The following is a 17,903-nucleotide window of genomic DNA, read 5'->3' as shown; positions in this document are numbered from 1 at the left end:
ACAGACCGCAGGAGGTCAAATCGCTCGATAAGTTATTGCAGGATTCCCGTGCATAGGAAGGACAGGTAGTTCCGGGGCAGGCAGTCCCATGTTCCAGGCACGGGTAGTGATAACTTAGAGGGCTACTGCAGATTCCCGTAGTGCCGGCGATCCAGTTAGGACGTCCGGACCGGGGTGGTAGATTTCCTGCTTGTTGTGCTTCTCACTCAGGCACTCAGGCGGACGGGCGCAGGTGCGTCCAGTGCGATTGGCAGTAGTCTGTTCCCAGCGCAACCTGCACGTGTCACAGAATTTAAAAGGGAATCTCCCGGATTGTCTATCTGTATCTGTTTCTGTTTGGTTCTATTAATGTATTGCTGCTTTAAGAATACAACTGTAAAGGAAAGTTTGTTTTTTTTTCCTTTCCTTTCTACTTCCCCTTTTCCGAGCAGAGATCTATGCATTGTAAATCACACTGTCACATCGGGTTTTTTTACTGACTGTTTTCAGCTGCAATGCTGGCTATGTGTAGCTTTTTGTGAAGAAGTGAAATTTAAATTGTATCCATCATTTTTGATGTGACATACGTGTTTTCAGATACGTGATTTTAGTGACATTTGATATGATTGCAATAGCATACGGAACGAAAAGAGGAAGTGTGTCTCTGACTGTATTTGAGCGCAGAGATTCTAAAAGAAAAAAGGAGAAGAGAAAAGCCGTTTTAATTTTTAATTTTTTTTTACTCTCTTAAAGGGTCTTTTTCTTTTTGCGGCATTTTAAAGTTTTTTAATTATGTTTTCCTCAATCTTCAATCTCTTTACCTTTTTTACTTTTTTGGGGGGAACAAGTTTTTTTTTCCTTTCCTTTTGTATCAAAATTTTGAGTTTTTGGTTGTGAACTAAGTTTTTGACGGTTTTTCTTATCGTTTTGGGTTTTTCTTAAGAGTTTTATATACTCATTTTTTAGAAGTTTTTTTTTCTACCGTTTTTTTCATTTTTTTGTGTTTTTCATTTTTTGCTTTTGCCATGGGGAATAAAGTGGCCAAGCAACAGGAGAGTCTTTTTATTTCCTAATGAGAAAACAGCTCCTAGATAGTGGCAGAACACGAAGGTGTTAAGTATGTGAAGATTTTTGGAAGGTATAAAGTACGTGAAATTCATTAGAATGGCAGATTTCAAGCTGTGGAGTGGCATGACGTAGAAGGGAAAATAGGGGAAGTTAGCTGATGTTAGATTGCTGAATGCTAATACATGGTATGAAGTAGCAGCAGAGCTTACATCATTTAAGTGGTACAGAAAGTTATGTGAGCAAACCAGGAAGTGATTTTTGTGGGTATGAGACGGGAGAATCTGCGCAGTAGGTAGTTATTTTTGCACAGTATGTGGCGCGCCCCGTCTCTCCCTACAGGGAGAAGGCATAATTGCTCCTCTCTATTATTCTTGTTGTTCTCCTCTATCCTCCTTTTTCTCTGTCAGTCTTTTCTCTCCGCATTCTTCTCCCTCGCTCTCTTTTCCTCTCCTCTTCCTCCACACTTTTCTCTTCTCTCTCCCCCTCTCTATCTCTCTCCTTCACACCTTCCATCTTCTCCTCCCTCTTCTCCTCACCCTCGCTCTCTCCTCCTTCTCCACATCCATCTCTCCTCCTTCTTCTCCTCACCCATCTACACTCCTCCTTCTCCACTCCCCCACACCTGATCTCCTCCTTCTTTTCCTTCTCCACACCCATCCCTCCTCCTCTCTCCACCTCCTTCTGCACACCCTGATTCTCCCCGTTTCTCTTTACCACACCTTTCTATCTCTCTCTCTTCCTTTGTCTCACTCCTCAACCCCTCCCTCTTCTTCTTCCTCTTTTTTCCTCCTTGTTGCCGGCTGGGCCAACGCCCAATTCAAACAATATGGTGCTTACAGCACAAGGTTTCCCTCTATGCCCCTGGCACAAACCAGACATTGCCATTTGTGATATCGGGGAAAGAAAGTGAAAATCCCCCTACACACAATGCAGTGGGCAGCCCCCAGACATATCAGACAGCAGGCAGCTCAGCCCTGGGTGCAGAGGGGGGAGGAATGATATCAGAACGAGCTCACTGACAGATCCTCCGTTACCTCATTTCACAGTCAACAATATTGTAACCCTTAAGGTTTTACATGAACTTTGATATCACCATGTATTGATAATGTACAACTTCAGCACCGGTCAGAGCTGCCTACATTCACACCAACATAGAACTATAAGCCTAATCCATCACAGCTTCAGCAAGGGGGGAGATATCCTCACAGCAACTTCTAAGTCCAATATCAGTCAGTGTACGACCCCAGTACAAGCTATCACAACTATTCCTCTGATGAAGATGAAGAGGAAACATCATACATGCTGTCCAGTACTAGAAAAGAAACCCACAGGCACCAAGAATGCAGGGGCAGATAGAGGCACCACCATTACACTATGTGCACTCCACCCCAAGTCAGGTGACAATCCTCCAGACCCAGGGATGCATCCCATGCCATTTTACCGAAGAAAGTAGCAGAAGCAATAAACATATGCAGCCACCTGGAATGATCTCTGGGCCATGAATGAAAATAGAAGCAGTGATGCACTCTGGCCAATCATGAAGGAACAATTCAAACTTCCAGCAGAATTAGATGTACATGCTTGGGAGTCAGGGCCACAGCTAATATAACAGCTCAGAGAGTGGGCCAAAGGCAGATTGGCAGGACAAGCCAAAACCAAGAGCCAAGATAAGACAGTCTGTAAAGAAGTTTCATGGCAGAGTAATGCAAGTATTCCTAGACTTGGGCTTCATCATTCAAGACCAGATACACAGGCAAATGTTGGCACAGGTCTTTGTGCATGGACTGACCCAGAAAAATGTTTTATGTGCGCCTAGGAGACTGTTTATTGCCGATTGTCACCAAAATTGCCACCATTATAGCACCACAAAAGAGCTCAAAGAAGGAAAAGGGTGCCGTGCTGCTGAGAACACCAGAAGGGAAGCCAGAGGTGAAGATGCTGCAAAGTGCCGATCAACACACCGGAAGAACCGCTGCAGACTCCAGAGAGGAGACACCGACCTCAATAAGGTTAGCAAAGGGGAGAAGCTATGTTGGAGCAGGGGGAAGAAGTGATGGCAGATGCAGCCACAGCCCCTGTAATGCTCCAAGACCTTGGGTTGGATGCAGCCACCGGTCTCATGGCACCCCCGGGCCTCGCCACGAATGCACCTGCAGGCCCTGTCTTCCCACCGCAGCTTCAATCAGCAGGCCGGACCCCGCTGCCGCTGCGGTACCCATCATGTTGTCCGCAGTAGCCAAAGGGATTGAGTCCCAACCAGGGGTGCAGAAGACAGCCCCTCTCATGGTGACCACTGACCTGGAAGCGCAACCACCCTACGAAGACAGAAGAAGTGTCAAGTGTTACATCTGTGGCAAGTTTGGCCATTTCCAGAACCAGTGCAGGGCACCCACGCCCCCGAAGAGACTGGACCCATGCAATCCAAGAGTTGGTCCAGAGAAACAGGTCAAGGAGGAAGTGCAGAAAGCAGTGAAGTACCCCGTCCATAGGACAGAGGCAAGCAAGCCAGGCCCGCAAGACACTATGCTCCTGACATGTAAAACTTCATCTGCAAGACCACTACCTCAAATTACCCTTAAAATGGATGGCGGTGTCAGATCCAACGCGTTGCAGCCAGAAGTGTGATGACACCTGTGGAACTCGCTGATCCCACCTGCCTAAAAGAATCCTCTGTGCCTCGCATGGGCATTGATGGTCAAGTCAGACATTCTCAGCTTACAAAGCCACTGAGCGTGTGCACTCAGCCAGGACGCGCTATCCTGTCCCAGTTTGTGGTGTCAAGGACCTGCCACTCAACCTGCTGGGAGCAAACCTACTGCAGAAGCTGAAGGCAACCACAGTGTTCCACGAAGATGGGACAGTGACACTTTCTTCATCCCTGACCCAAGAAGAGTCATGCAGGCGGCCCTACAAGAACATTAAGCAACCGATGAGGCCTACTCAAGGAGGTACTGGATGTAGTACCAGAAAGTCTATGGTCTAAGGGACCCCAGCACGTGAGAAAACCTCAAGTTGCCCCAGTACGGGTGTCACTCAAGCCATGTACCCCGTACCCTCATAAGGCCCAGGTAAGGCCTAGAGTCAAGCTGCCTCTGACCAACTGAAGGTCTACCTGGAAATAGGAATCATTGTTCCTCGTACATCGCCTTGCAATACCCCGCTTTTCCCCGTCAAGAAAAAGACTGTAAAAGGAGAGCCAGCCAAGTTCAGAATGGTATATGACCTGAGAGCTGTGAATGACGCCACGGTGTTTGAAACTGCAAATATGCCGAATCCGCACACTCTGCTCTCAAATGTGCCTGCCACAGCAAAAGTGTTCACAGTGAACAACCTGGCTAATGTTTTCTCCAGTGTTCCCCTTCATCTGGAAGACCAGTTCCTGTTTGCCTTAATGCACCAGGGGGGACACCACACATGGACAGTGATGCCACAGTGGGCCCAGAACAGCCCTTCACAGTTCACCAAAGCAATGTCCACAGTTCTCACCAACTGGGTCGCAGAACATGCAGAAGTAACCCTGCTACAATACATGGACGATCTACTCCTTTGTGCAATTGACTTTGACACGTGTAAAGCCCATTCCTTGTATCTCCTACTCTACCTGGCGGAGCAGCACTGCAAGATCTCAAAGAACAAAGTCCAGTGGTGTCTGAAGCAAGTTACGTTCCAGAGACACTGTATTGCTCACCAGGCGAAACGCCTGACAGATGACCGGAAGACCACAGTGGAGAAGATGGTTCTACAGGCCTTCCTCGGCCCCGTTCCTCCTGACTGATGCAGCCTTCAGCTCATTCAAGAAGTTAAAAGGCACAGTAGTCTCAGCGCCAGCACTAGGCCCATCTGACTACGAGAAGCCATTCCGTCTCTACTTGATGAGAAAAGAAGGCCTTGCTACTGGAGTCCTGACACAGCTTCAGGGGGGAAAGCAGAGACTTTCGGACTACTTTTCAGCTTGCCTGGATCCAGTTGCAAGGGAAGCCTCTTCCTCCCGCATGAAAGCAGCAGTTGCAGCACACGCCCTCCTGGACAGGACTACTGACATCAGTGGAAAAACCATTGGAAATCCTGGCTCTGCATGACATCTCAGCAATCCTCAACCAAACCCAGCTAAAACATCTCTCCACCACCAGGCATCTTCGCCTCCAGTGCTCTCTACTCCTGCCCAACAATGTCACCATCTCCAGATGCACAGTCCTCAACCCGTCCACTCTACTCCCACTCCCAAGGGGGGATAGAGATATGGACCCTCAGATAAAAAGTCTGCATGGGATCTGAATTTGCTCCGGATGGATGACCATGATTGCTTCAGCATCATGCAACAGGAAACAGCAGGACTACCCAAGGTGGCAGAAGAGCCACTGACCAGCCCAGAGTTGATCCTCTTTGTGGATGGCTCCAGATTTGCAGATGATGAAGGAAGATTCCACACGGGATGTGCAGTGACCAGCAATCAAGAGATCCTGTGGTCCAGAAGTCTGCCGCCCAGTCTGTCAGCCCAGGAAGCAGAACTGATAGCGCTGATGAAGGCCTACCAGATGGCAGTAGACAAGACTGAGAAAATGTATACCGATTCAAGGTACTCACATGGCATAACACACGACTTCGGACCCATCTGGGCTGCAAGGGACTTCATCACAGCAAGCGGAACAACCGTGAAGCATCATGGAGCCATTAAGGACCTGCTGAACACACTTCAACTTCCAAAAGTGGTGACAATACTAAAAGTCAATGCGCATGGAAAACTGAACACAGTAGGGGCACGAGGCAACAACATGGCGGATATGGCAGCCAAAGAAACAATCAAGGGAAGACAATATGGACAAGTGGAAGAGGTCGTAGAGCCCGACGGCTGCTACAGGACGGCTGAAGACAGGAAACCTGACAAGATGACATCCTGGGATCTGCTCAAAAAAGCTGCAAGAGCAAGCCCCAAAGGACAAGAAGGAATGCTGGATGCAGAAGTGAGCAACACATGAAGAAGGAAGGGTATACTAAATGGACTACAAACCCGGTTTACCCCGAAGCATGTACCCTATGGTGGTCCAGTGGGCACATGGGCCCACACACAGATTAAAGACACAGATGAATGTTCCGATTGGTGCTTACTGGTTCGCTCCAGAAATCTCCACCCTAACAGCCAAGTTCATAAACAGCTGTCTGACCTGTGGCAAATGCAACCCTGGAAGAATGAAGAAAGTTCCCACACATCGTCTTGCCAGACCACTGTACCCCTTCCAGAGGATCCAGATAGACCACATCCAGATGCCGCCAAGTGGAGGTTTCAAATATGCCCTTGTGGCCGTGGACATGTTCTCAGGATGGCAGCCAGAAGCTTTCCCAGTGAAGAACCAGTCAGCAAAGACTACTGCAAAGAAGCTACTCTCAGAGACGAGATATGCAGCTATGGGGTCCCAGAAGTGATAGAGAGTGACCAGGGACCCACATTCACAGCAAACCTCACATGAGAGATCTAGTCAGCAGTAGGGTCAGACTTAGGCCTACACTCTCCCAATCACACTACTCAGTGTTAGGCACACTCCCAGAGGCCCAGAAAAGCTGTTACCATATGAAATTTTGTTTGTGTCTAGTCCCAGGTTAGGGGTATCCTGTCCCTTAGCAGCTGATTATGCAATATGATACTTTGTCTGCTTATGTAAATTGAAATCACCAAGAAACTTGCTAACATCCATTCTCGAGTTTTTTTCTTCATTCCCAGATCCAGATTCAGTGTCCAGTACGCACTCCTCGAAGCCAGGAGACTGGGTGTTGGTGAAAAAGTTTGTAAGGAGAACACCACTCGATCCCAGATTTGATGGTCCTGTTCAAGTGCTGCTGATGACACCAAACTCTGTGAAACTGGAGGGAAGACCCACTTGGATCCACTCATCGCATCGCAAGAAAGCTCCCCTACCAGAAGATGACATCCAAGCCAGAATGATGTTGCGGCCTGACCGAATAGATGACCTACCTGATAAAGACTACACATCGCTCACTACACATGCTATTGACTAAGAGACTGATTGCAATGAACCCCCTTTAGGGACAGATCTCCTGACCGCCCATTTGCGAAAAGTCTGTACTGAGTGGGGCACAGGCGTTAGGCTTGTGTCAGTTCGCCGACAGCACAAAAGAGTTGCAGCGCTTTGGGACAGGAGGCTAGGATTAGGGCAAGTGATATCTAAGGGGGGCTTGTGATAGAAATATATATATCATGTAGATCTCACTTGCATGTATACCCCTCTATAATCATATATACTCATATGCTCACAGCCAATATATACATTATAATCAATGGATTAAAATGGCTGACAATGAACTGATATGAGCCAGACAGATTGTATGGGGTTTTCCAGCTCTCAAAAGCAGAACAGTGTCAGATGTATTAACTGCTGATCAAATGTCTCATCTTTGTCCTACATACAGAGGTACATTTTAGTTCCTTAATCTGCAGTCATATGAGCATTAATCACAATATTCCATATATGTTTAGATAACCAATGACAGAGGAGCTAGACAATATGGTAATTAACTAACCACCCCTGACAACCCCTAACCACTCCTTTCTATGTGAAAATATAAAACTATGTATGTACAATAAAGTACCAGTATTGATGGAATGTTGTTCTGTCACAGTTGTGTACAGTCCATTCTTGATGAGCGCTCAAAATACTCAGTCTAATTGGGAGCGGCCGCAGCACACACAGAGGGATAAATTTATCCAACCCAAATATTTCCATAACACAACGACCTTAGCAACAGACAGAGTATGCAACAATAGGTGAAATATAAATAGTTATATAGTACAAATTCACAACATTGACCGACGAATGCCAGCAAGGGCACATATAAATATGAAGTAATCAATAAGTGATATATGCAATAAATAATTACAAATAAGTTAATGTACTAACACTGTGTCCATGTTGGCATCAGGCAGGCGAAGGAACAGTCATCAACAATAGTCATAATAGTGTATAAGTATACAGAGCTGAATAAATAATCAAGGCATAGTTACCCGAAAAGGACGCACCAGGGGGACCCACCACACTCGACGCGCGTTTCGCACTGAAATGCTTCTGCAATGTTTTTACCACACTTAGCCAACCTTGAGTTGCCAAGAAATGTCCAGCAGGTTTCATGTGACTAGCAAATTGGATAACTCTACTCCAGCCTGCCAATATTATCAGTGTGACATGTATGGGTCTCCAATTTGTCAATTTAAACAGGTGGGCCGAAAAATGTTTCAACTAACTGACATAATTTTCATTTTTTTTTTATAAAACATATCACATTTCTACTTGCTTACCAAGGACCATGTAACAACACATACCAGGAGGAAGGAACACGGTTTAATAACAACAACAGCCCACAATACAGTTGTGTGGTTTACAGTTGTCGAATTAGAATAATAAAACATATATGCAAAAAGTAAAACTTATGTATAATGTTCTAAATTATCTTTTTTAAACCCAGAATGATACTTAGGTTGCTCAGTTCATGCATGGAAAAGAACTTGTGGCAAGGATATCTTATTTTTGTGCCAGGAATATTTGTAAAATTGGACTAGTGAGTTATGTCAAAAAAGTACTTTTTAAAAAATCTATTTTTAGCTTAAATTCACCTCCCTTATCATTCATTTCATAACCATAAAAAACATGTTGCTTGGAAGGTACATGCACAGAAAGTAATTTGCGGCAATAACCAGCAGTATTGTTGTAGCTCCAACATTGTTAAAGTCAACAACCAGTAACACAGTTGCAAAACTTAGTTTTTTTGCATTTTATTCATTTTATTTTTTTAATTACTCCCTACTTGAGCAGAAATGCAACGTCACCTACAAAACTCTAAGATGCAATATTGCGAGGTAGTTACATATAGTTCACAATCGGAATTAAACTTGCGACAACAGCATGCAGAATGGTTGATATGTAGGACTATTAAAGCAAGTTTTCAAAAGTTAAAATGTGCCTTTTCTTTAAAAGATATATATTTCACCTCCCCGGGCCCTTATAAGCAAGAACAGGAAACTAGAAGCTAAATAAATTCATGTCTCAAAAGCTAGCACCTGCATCAAGACACTGTATTGGGGTGGCGTGTATAAGTCTAGTATTGGACTATGACAACAATACAGTGCGCAAATATACAGCTCCGACAAAAATTCAGAGACCACTGCAAAATGTTCAGTTTGTCTGATTTTTCTCTTTACAGGTATATTTTTGAGTAAAATATAAATTCTTCTGTTATTCTATAAACTTCTGACAACATGTCTCCAAATTTCCAAGCAATATATTTTGTATTTTTTTTAAAGGAGAAATGGTCAAAATTACAAAAAATCCCCAGTGCATTCAGACCTCAAGTAATGCAAAGAAAACAAGTTCATAATCCTTTAGAAACAACAATACTACTGTTTTAACTCAGGAAAAGTTCAAAAATCAATGTTTGGTGGAATAACCATAATTTTTAATCACAGCTTTCATGCGTCTTGGCATGCTTTCCATCAGTCTTTCACAGTACTTCTGGCACAAAAATGTAAGCAGTTCGTCTTTGTTTGATGGCTTGTGACTATCTATCATCCTCTTGATTACAATCCAGAGGTTTTCAATGGGGTTCAGGTCTGGAGATTGGGCTGCCCATGAAAGGGTTTTGACGTGGTGGGCTCTTAATTTTTGCAAGAGCTGTATATATGTATATATATATATATATATTTTTTTTTTTCTTCACAGCATTTTGGTTTATTAGCAAAATTAGCACAGAGTGGTATAAACCACCCTTCTTGTTTGTATTCTGAAGGTAATGTTCCTTCAGTATATCATAGATCAAATAATTCACGGCCACACTAGCTATGCAGATCCAGCACTTCTCTAAATCACTTGAATCTTCACAGACTCAGTCAACTCTTCCCATTTTCAGAGTGTTTGAGCACTGCAGTAGTACACCACAATCAGATTAGGCCTTTTCTATCCATGTGTAATGGGCTGTGAAATCTGCCTTTCTATCCCTTTGCTGTAAATGCTTGGCTGGCCTTCATCTTTTCCAGTCCCTGTGAAAGTCCCCCTTATTGGCTGCACAGGACTATGTGATGTGATAGCTGCAGTACATTATGGGGAAGCCCGCCCGGCCACACATGATGCTCTTTGCCCCTGTCTGAATTTTGAGCAGTGTGTGAAATGACTCTGAGCATTTTTTCACTGTTTTTGCCAATCCTTACAAACCGCAAAGTGAGGATCGGGGACCTGCAAATTTCAATAAATTTGACTGAAATTTGATCCTCAGTCGATCGATCTGTTCAACTTACCACATACATTTCCCATATAATCTGGGTCCAAGCTGACAGAGAGCTGCATAACTGGGTCGAGCTGGATTTGCACTTGGATTCCATTGAAACACTTAACTATCAAGTAAAAGGAAGAAGGCTGGAGCAGAGCAAAGTTATCTGTAAAGAAAATAGAGGATGTAAGTTTGCGAAATAGACAAACTTCAAGGGACAATAGACAATGTAAATTATACAGTCCGTTATCCCAACATCTGCCCCATTATTAGGATTGGAAGAAATATAACAAATGTAAGGAACCAGGTGGTCTTTAGGAACATTTCCATTCTTTAGACAAGAAAACTTTGATCTATACTTATCATTTTAACATTAAATTAATGAATACTGATATATGCAAGCATGAAATTATGGAGAGTATACATACCTGTAAAAAGAGGAACGGGGGCATATATACCATTTAAAAGGACAGCCCCAGAGTATTTGACTGTGATAACCTGTAGGAAAAGTCATGTTAGTCTATACACTGATAAAAGCTGGAAATAAAAGAGGTAAAGCTAGAGGCTTCTATGGACATTAGATAACTGTCCGCCGAACAACCGATCGACTGATAGACATCTATCCATGCCAAAAATGGTCATCTTGGATGAGTGATCCTGTGTTTTCTGTCAGAGAGCTGCTGCTAGGCTTCCCTGGCAATAGCTTAGCTCTTGGAGCCTAAAAGGATAGGTCATTATAAATTCAACATGTTTGATCATTCTCTCCCCCAACATCATCTGTTGAAAGAGAGTCAGAAGGAATCCATGAATTTTAGATTGTTGGTAATCTGGGAATTACCAGTGGACTCGGCTGATTTTTAGTGTGCCAGTGGGGTCTTGAAAGTGATCTTTTCTGCTTTATTGGCGAAGTTGGATATTGAACCAAGAGGGTTAGTGTAGGGGCACATCTATAGTGGGTGCAGAGGTAGCAATTGTTCACCAGTTTTGATTATCAGGAGGGACCAAAAGTTCCCTCCATCACATAGAAGAAGAAGACCCTAGCATTATAAATGGCACAAGGTAGGCTGGTGGACTATATCAGATTTGGTACAGGGACCTGTGAGTTTAAAGTTATACCTCTGGGAAAGTAAAAGATAAGCATATAGCAATACTCACAGTTAATCCTTTCTCCAAGAAGAGGGTGACGCTTTTTAGGCAAGTCTCGGTGTGGGTAGTTCCACATTTTCTCAGTTCAACAACTACATTAAACATGTTTTCAACACAGTCCTGAAATGGAAAAAATTAATTTAGTCTACATACAATGAGTACCATATGAATCTTACCGTTATGAGAGTTATATTGGTTTGATTCAGACCTGCAAAAAAGACCTGTAGAAGCAATTGTTACAATGTCATCATTTTACTTTCTCATGGAGGCTAGTAAAATAATATTAGATAACCACTGTAAAACGAGATCCATACGTAGGTGTGCTAACAATTGCAAGAACACCTTTAATTTAAGTATTTAGGATATAAGTATAGGATGTATGTTAAATAATGTTGCTTCATTATTTTTATCTTGATGACCTATCCATAGGTCATCAATATCAAATTGATGGAGGTCTGACACTTGACATCCCCCACCAATCAGCTGTTCTCAGTGCTGGTGGCAACTGGATGTTACCAGTTGTGAAGTTGAACAGCAACACTTTGTCAACTGTGTATTGGCCACTGACGGGTACTACATATCTGCCCCTGTTTGAAGAAATGCGAAAGAATCTGCAGACCCCCACTGCGGCCACTACATAGTTGATGGTTCTGTACTGATCAGCTCTGCAACTGGTAACATTCAGTCACTGCCAGCACTGACAACAGCTGACAAGTGGAGGAACAGGGCATCAAACTCCCACTGATCTGATATTTATGTCGTATTCGGGGAATTAGTCATCAATACAAAAGTAGTTGAGCAAAATGTCTTGAGAAAAGTGAAACAAATATTCTTGGTAATAAATTTATGGGGGATAAAAGTTTGAAAAATCTTTACCTCCTAAGCAATTGGTGGAACATTAAGAGGTACATAATCGTTTCAAATGTTACCGACGTATGGCATAACATCTCATGTCTGTCATTTACTGCTTTCCCATCCTGAAACAATTTATTGGTATAATGTCTCTGCCTGCTGAGTCTCTGCTATAAGTCATCTGTTGCATTGTATCCAATACTTTTAGCTGTATGTCCATCCATAGGTCACTCTAAACATTATCGGGTGAAAGGTGTTAAAGCATGTAGATGTTGTCAGGCCTAGTGTTAGGTCTGGCTGTCTTTGATCATCTATCCTTCCCCTGGTGTGATGACCAGCTGCTAATTTATCCCAAACCAGCTTCCACAATCCCTCTCACCTGACCCTGTAGTCAGCCTATAAATTTATAAGCATCCAAAGTGGTGCACGCGTGTGGGGTGCATGCACATGTCCCTTCAGCAAAGTATCCTTGTAGCTAAGTATCCAGGAGCGGCAGCTAATTCAATGGCAGTTAGCCAGGGCAGGAGTCAGGTAACCCACATATCCCTTTTAGCCATGTGCTTTATTTCTACATTTATCTTCCTGTGTGCCTTTGTCATCCACATTCACCTCCCCATCCCCCCTCCATCACCACTCATCCACATCACCACCACATAAGCCCCTCTCTCCTTCCCTATCCCATGTACAGCTCCCATGCACTTTTTACCTTCCTGAAAAATCTCAGACCATCTTGCCCAAAGATATTGCATATTAAACCATGTCACAAAACCAAGAACTACTTGCTCTTTCTCTTTCTACTGCTACTTATTTCAGGGGTTATCTCCCCCAACCCCAGTCCACCATCAGCCAACTTCAACCCCTCCCCCACCTCACATCAAAACCTTACTAGCCTTACTAACATTAATTGTACTCCATTTCTTTTTTTAATTGTGTATTGTGGAATCCACTGCCTATATGCAACAAGCTTCCTTTCCCACACAACTACTTTCTGAACAACTCTATTAATCTGTTAATCTGTTTGTTTTCACTGAAACCTGGATTCAGGATTCTGACATGGTCTCCCCTGCTGCTATTTCCAATGGCGGCTTAAAATTTTCCCATTCCCTGAGACCCGCAAACAGACTTGGTGGAGGAGTCAGCATACTCCTGTCCCCACAATGCACTTTCCAGGTCATTCCCCCAGTTCCATCATTCTCATTCCCTTCTTTTGAGGTTCACACCATCAGGCTCTTCGATCCTCTCTCCCTGAGAGTAGCTGTCATATACCGCCCCCCCAGGCTTACCCACCCAGTTCCTTGATCATTTCTCTGCCTTGCTGCCGTACTTCATGTCCTCTGAATTACTAACTCTCATCCTGGGAGACATCAACATCCCCATAAACATCCTCACTTCCCTATCTGCATTCCAGCTTCTATCACTAACCATTTCTCATGGTCTTTCTCAGCTCTCGACCTCAGAAACAAACAAAGACAGTAACACCCTTGATCTGGTCTTTGTCCGGCTTTGTTCAATCTCCTATCTATATAACTCACGGCTTCCCCTCTCTGAAAACAAAATTCTCTCTTTCATGCTCACAAAACCTTGCCAACCCCAGCACACTCCTACCTATCACACATTCAGAAATCTACAAGCCGTTAACCCTCATACTCTTACAGACTCCCTACACTTATCACTGTCCCGAATCTCTTCTTTTTCCAGTTCTGATCTGTCTGTACATCACTTCAAAGACACTCTTATAAGCACCCTTGACCAAGTAGCACCCCAACCCTCAGAATCTCCAAACCCAAAGTAAAACAGCCATGGCTCACATCAGAAAATAGATTGCTGACCGTATATAGAAGAAAACTTGCACACCAGAAAACTTTATCCATTAAAAATTTATGTTAAGAACTTATAACTCTGCCCTTCACCTTGACAAACAGACCTACTTCACCACCCCAATCTCCTCACTATCCAACAACCCAAAAAACCTTTTCAACACCTTTCACTCCCTCCTCAGTCCAAAAGCACTGGCCCCTATCACAGACATTTGTGCTGATGATCTGGCCTCACATTTTACAGAGAAAATAGAGAATATTCATCAGGAAATCCACTCCCAGCCACCAAGTGCCATGACTCCCATCTCTCCCTGCATCTCCTCTGGCTCACTTGCCACATTTGATCCCTTCACAGAAGAAGAAGTCTCCAGGCTCCTCTCTTCTTCTTGTCATGCTACATGCACTACTCACACCATTTCCTCACATTTCCTTCAGTCTCTCTCTTTAGTCATCACTAGTGTTGAGTGATACCTTCCGATATGCAAAGGTATCGGTATCGGATTGGATCGGCCGATACCGGCAAAATATCGGATCTCGCCAATACCGATACCCGATACCAATGCATATCAATGGGACACAAAATATCGGAATGGTTCCCAGGGTCTGAAGGAGAGGATACTCTCCTTCAGACCCTGGGATCCATATTCATGTATAAAATAAAGAATAAAAATAAAAAATATTGATATACTCACCCCTCTGACGGCCCCGGCTCTCACCGGTCCAAGCGCCTGCCTCCGTTCGTAAGAATGCAGAGTGAACTAGGACCTTCGATGACGTCGCGGCTTGTGATTGGTCACGTGACCGCTCATGTGACCGCTCACGCGACCAATCACAAGCTGCGACGTCATCGAAGGTCCTTCACTCCCTGCATTCTTAGGAACGGAGGCACCGCTAAGGTCCAGGGTCCGCCGGAGGGGTGAGTATATCAATATTTTTTATTTTTATTATTTATTTTTTACATGAATATGGATCCCAGGGCCTGAAGGAGAGTCTCCTCTCCTCCAGACCCTGGGAACCATACGCACCGCACACTTCCGATTCCGATTTCCGATATCGCAAAAATATCGGAACTCGGTATCGGAATTCCGATACAGCGAATATCGGCCGATACCCGATATTTGCAGTATCGGAATGCTCAACACTAGTCATCACTACCCACCTAACTGAAATCTTCAATCTCTCCCTCTTCTCTTGTATTTTCCCCTCCTCCTTCAAACACTCCATCATTGCTTCATTATTAAAAAAAACCCTCTCTTGATCCATCCTGCACAAATACCTACAGACCAGTCTCCATTCTCTATAGACAAAAGAAACACCAGTACACAGGCAAAGGTACTTACCTGTCATGGCCGCTGACCAATTGCACTATCAAGGTGCAGAGGACCCAAGTTCAGATGGCAACTTCACAGGTGCAGTAGTATTACTGCTCTTGTGAAGTTGCCATCTGAACTTGGGTCCGCTGCACCTTTATAGTGCAATTGGTCAGTGGCCGTGACAGGTAAGTACCTTTGCCTGTGTACTGGTGTTTTTTTTTGTCTATAGTTAGTGGAGGTTTTTCCTCTTATGTTTTTTTTAGATTAGGACTGGCAAGATGTAAGGACCCTTGATGTGGGTTGCCAGCTTAAGTATTGTGGCCATAATATCAACCAATACCTTGCATATATTGCTATGTTTTTGTGCACTCTATATTTTTCAGGGTGCAGTTGGGCCCTAGATGGCTCTGTAAACTGTGGCCTCTGTTCACATAGGATGCATTAGTCAGCACTGGTTAGCCTGCCATATGGGGTCATTAGTAGGCTTTGGGCCATATGCTCTGTATTTTCTGTGTGAACATGCCACATACAGACTATGTTTTTTCATTGGTGTACCAAGCAGCCAATCCCTGATTGTAGGCTGGCTGCCTCATCGGTATTACTGCACCTGTGAAGTTGCCATCTGAACTTGGGTCTGTTGCACCTTGAAAGTGTAATTGGTCAGTGGCCGTGACAGGTAAGTACCTTTGCCTGTGTACTGGTGTTTTTTTTGTCTATAGTTAGTGGAGGGCTTTCCTCTTACGGTGTTTGTTTAGATTAGGACTGGCAAGATGTAAGGACCCTTGACGTGGGTTGCCAGCTTAAGTATTGTGGCCATAATATCAACCAATACCTTGCATATATTGTTATGTTTTTGTGCATTTTATATTTTTCGGGGTGCAGTTGGGCCCTAGATGGCTCTGTAAACTGTGGCCTCTGTTCACACAGGATGCATTAGTCAGCACTGGTTAGCCCACCATATGGCGTTATTAATAGGCTTTGAGCCATATGCTCTGCATTTTCGAACATGCCACATACAGATTATCTTTTTTCACTGGTGTACCAAGCGGCCAATCCCTGATTGTAGGCTGGCTGCCTCATCGATATTACTGCACCTGTGAAGTTGCCATCTGAACTTGGGTCCGCTGCACCTTGATAGTGCAATTGGTCAGTGGCCGTGACAGGTAAGTACCTTTGCCTGCGTACTGGTGTTTTTTTTGTCTATAGTTAGTGGAGGTTTTTCCTCTTATGGTGTTTTTTTCCAGTCTCCATTCTCCCCTTCATCTCTAAACTCTTGGAGTGCCAGGTCTATTCCCACCTTATCTGTTACCTCTCCACTCACTCTCTCCTAGACCCTTCACAGTTCGGCTTTCGCCCCTTAAATTCTACAGAAACCACACTCATCAAAGTGACCAATGACCTTTTGACAGCAAAACGTAGCAGTGACCACTCTCAGCTCATTCTTCTTGACGTCTCTGCAGCTTCACACTGTTGACCACCATCTCCTACTCTCTATGCTCCAACTAATAGGCATTAAGGACACTGCTCTCTCCTGGTTTTCTTCCTATCTTTCTGACCACTTTTTCAGTGTATCGCTGGCTGGCTCCACTTTTTCTTCTCTTCCTCTCACTGTTGGGGTCCCTCAGGGTTCAGTTCTTGGCCCTCTCCTCTTCTCTCTTTACATGGCCCCAATCGCAAAGACCATCAGCAGGTTTGGCTTTCAGTACCATCTTTATGCTGATGACACACAACTATACACGTCTTCCCCTGACCGTACCCCCGCTGTACTACAGAACACCAATTACTGTCTGTCCACAGTTTACAACATCATATCCGTTCGCGGTCTGAAACTCAACCTTTCCAAAACTGATTTTTTTTCTGCTCCTGCCTTCTAATCACCTCCCTAAATTTGATATCTCGCTCTCCGTGGGTGGTGCCATAATAACTCCTAGGCAGCAGGCACACTGTCTGGGTGTTATGTTTTACATCAATCTTTCCTTTACCTCCTATATACAATCTCTTGCCTGCTTTTGTCACTTGCATCTAAAGAACATCTCTAGAATCCGCCTGTTTTTAACCATGGAAACAACTAAAACCCTCACTGTTGCCCTGATCCAATCCCACCTTAACTACTGTAATGCTCTATTAATTGGCATCCCCTTCAATCCACTTTCATCTCTTCATTCAATCCTTAATACAGCAGCCAGGGTCATCTATCTGGCTGATTGGTATTCGGATGCATCCGCTCTTTGCCAATCATTGCACTGGCTGCCCATACATTATAGTATCCAACTTAAACTGATTGTTCTCACCCAGAAAGCTCTCCACAGTTCAGCACCCCACTATATCTCCTCCCTCATTTCTGTTTATCGTCCTACCGACTCATTACTCTTCGCAAGCGACTTTTGATTAACCCCTGCACTATTCCGTACCTCCTCCCGGCTCCAAAACTTCTCCCGAGTTCAATCAATACTTTGGAATG

The 17,903-nt window shown here is 44.1% G+C and overlaps 1 protein-coding gene across 1 annotated transcript in view; it reads right to left on the bottom strand.

Moving 5' to 3' along the window:
• LOC143806873 (mucin-5B-like) overlaps window positions 1-17,903 on the bottom strand; it is a 201,423-nt gene that overhangs the window by 143,097 nt on the left and 40,423 nt on the right. Inside the window, exons 10-12 of the mRNA XM_077287852.1 lie at window positions 11,470-11,580; window positions 10,743-10,812; window positions 10,343-10,480 (exon numbers count right to left, since the gene is read on the bottom strand). Of these exons, the coding sequence (XP_077143967.1) occupies window positions 10,343-10,480; window positions 10,743-10,812; window positions 11,470-11,580 (319 nt within the window). The remainder of the gene's footprint in view (window positions 1-10,342; window positions 10,481-10,742; window positions 10,813-11,469; window positions 11,581-17,903) is intronic.

This window comes from Ranitomeya variabilis, chromosome 2, assembly GCF_051348905.1.
Source record: "Ranitomeya variabilis isolate aRanVar5 chromosome 2, aRanVar5.hap1, whole genome shotgun sequence".
In the NCBI taxonomy this organism is placed as follows: domain Eukaryota; kingdom Metazoa; phylum Chordata; class Amphibia; order Anura; family Dendrobatidae; genus Ranitomeya; species Ranitomeya variabilis.
The sequence above is the reverse complement of the archived record's forward strand: the minus strand, read 5'-3'. Positions and strand labels throughout refer to the sequence as shown.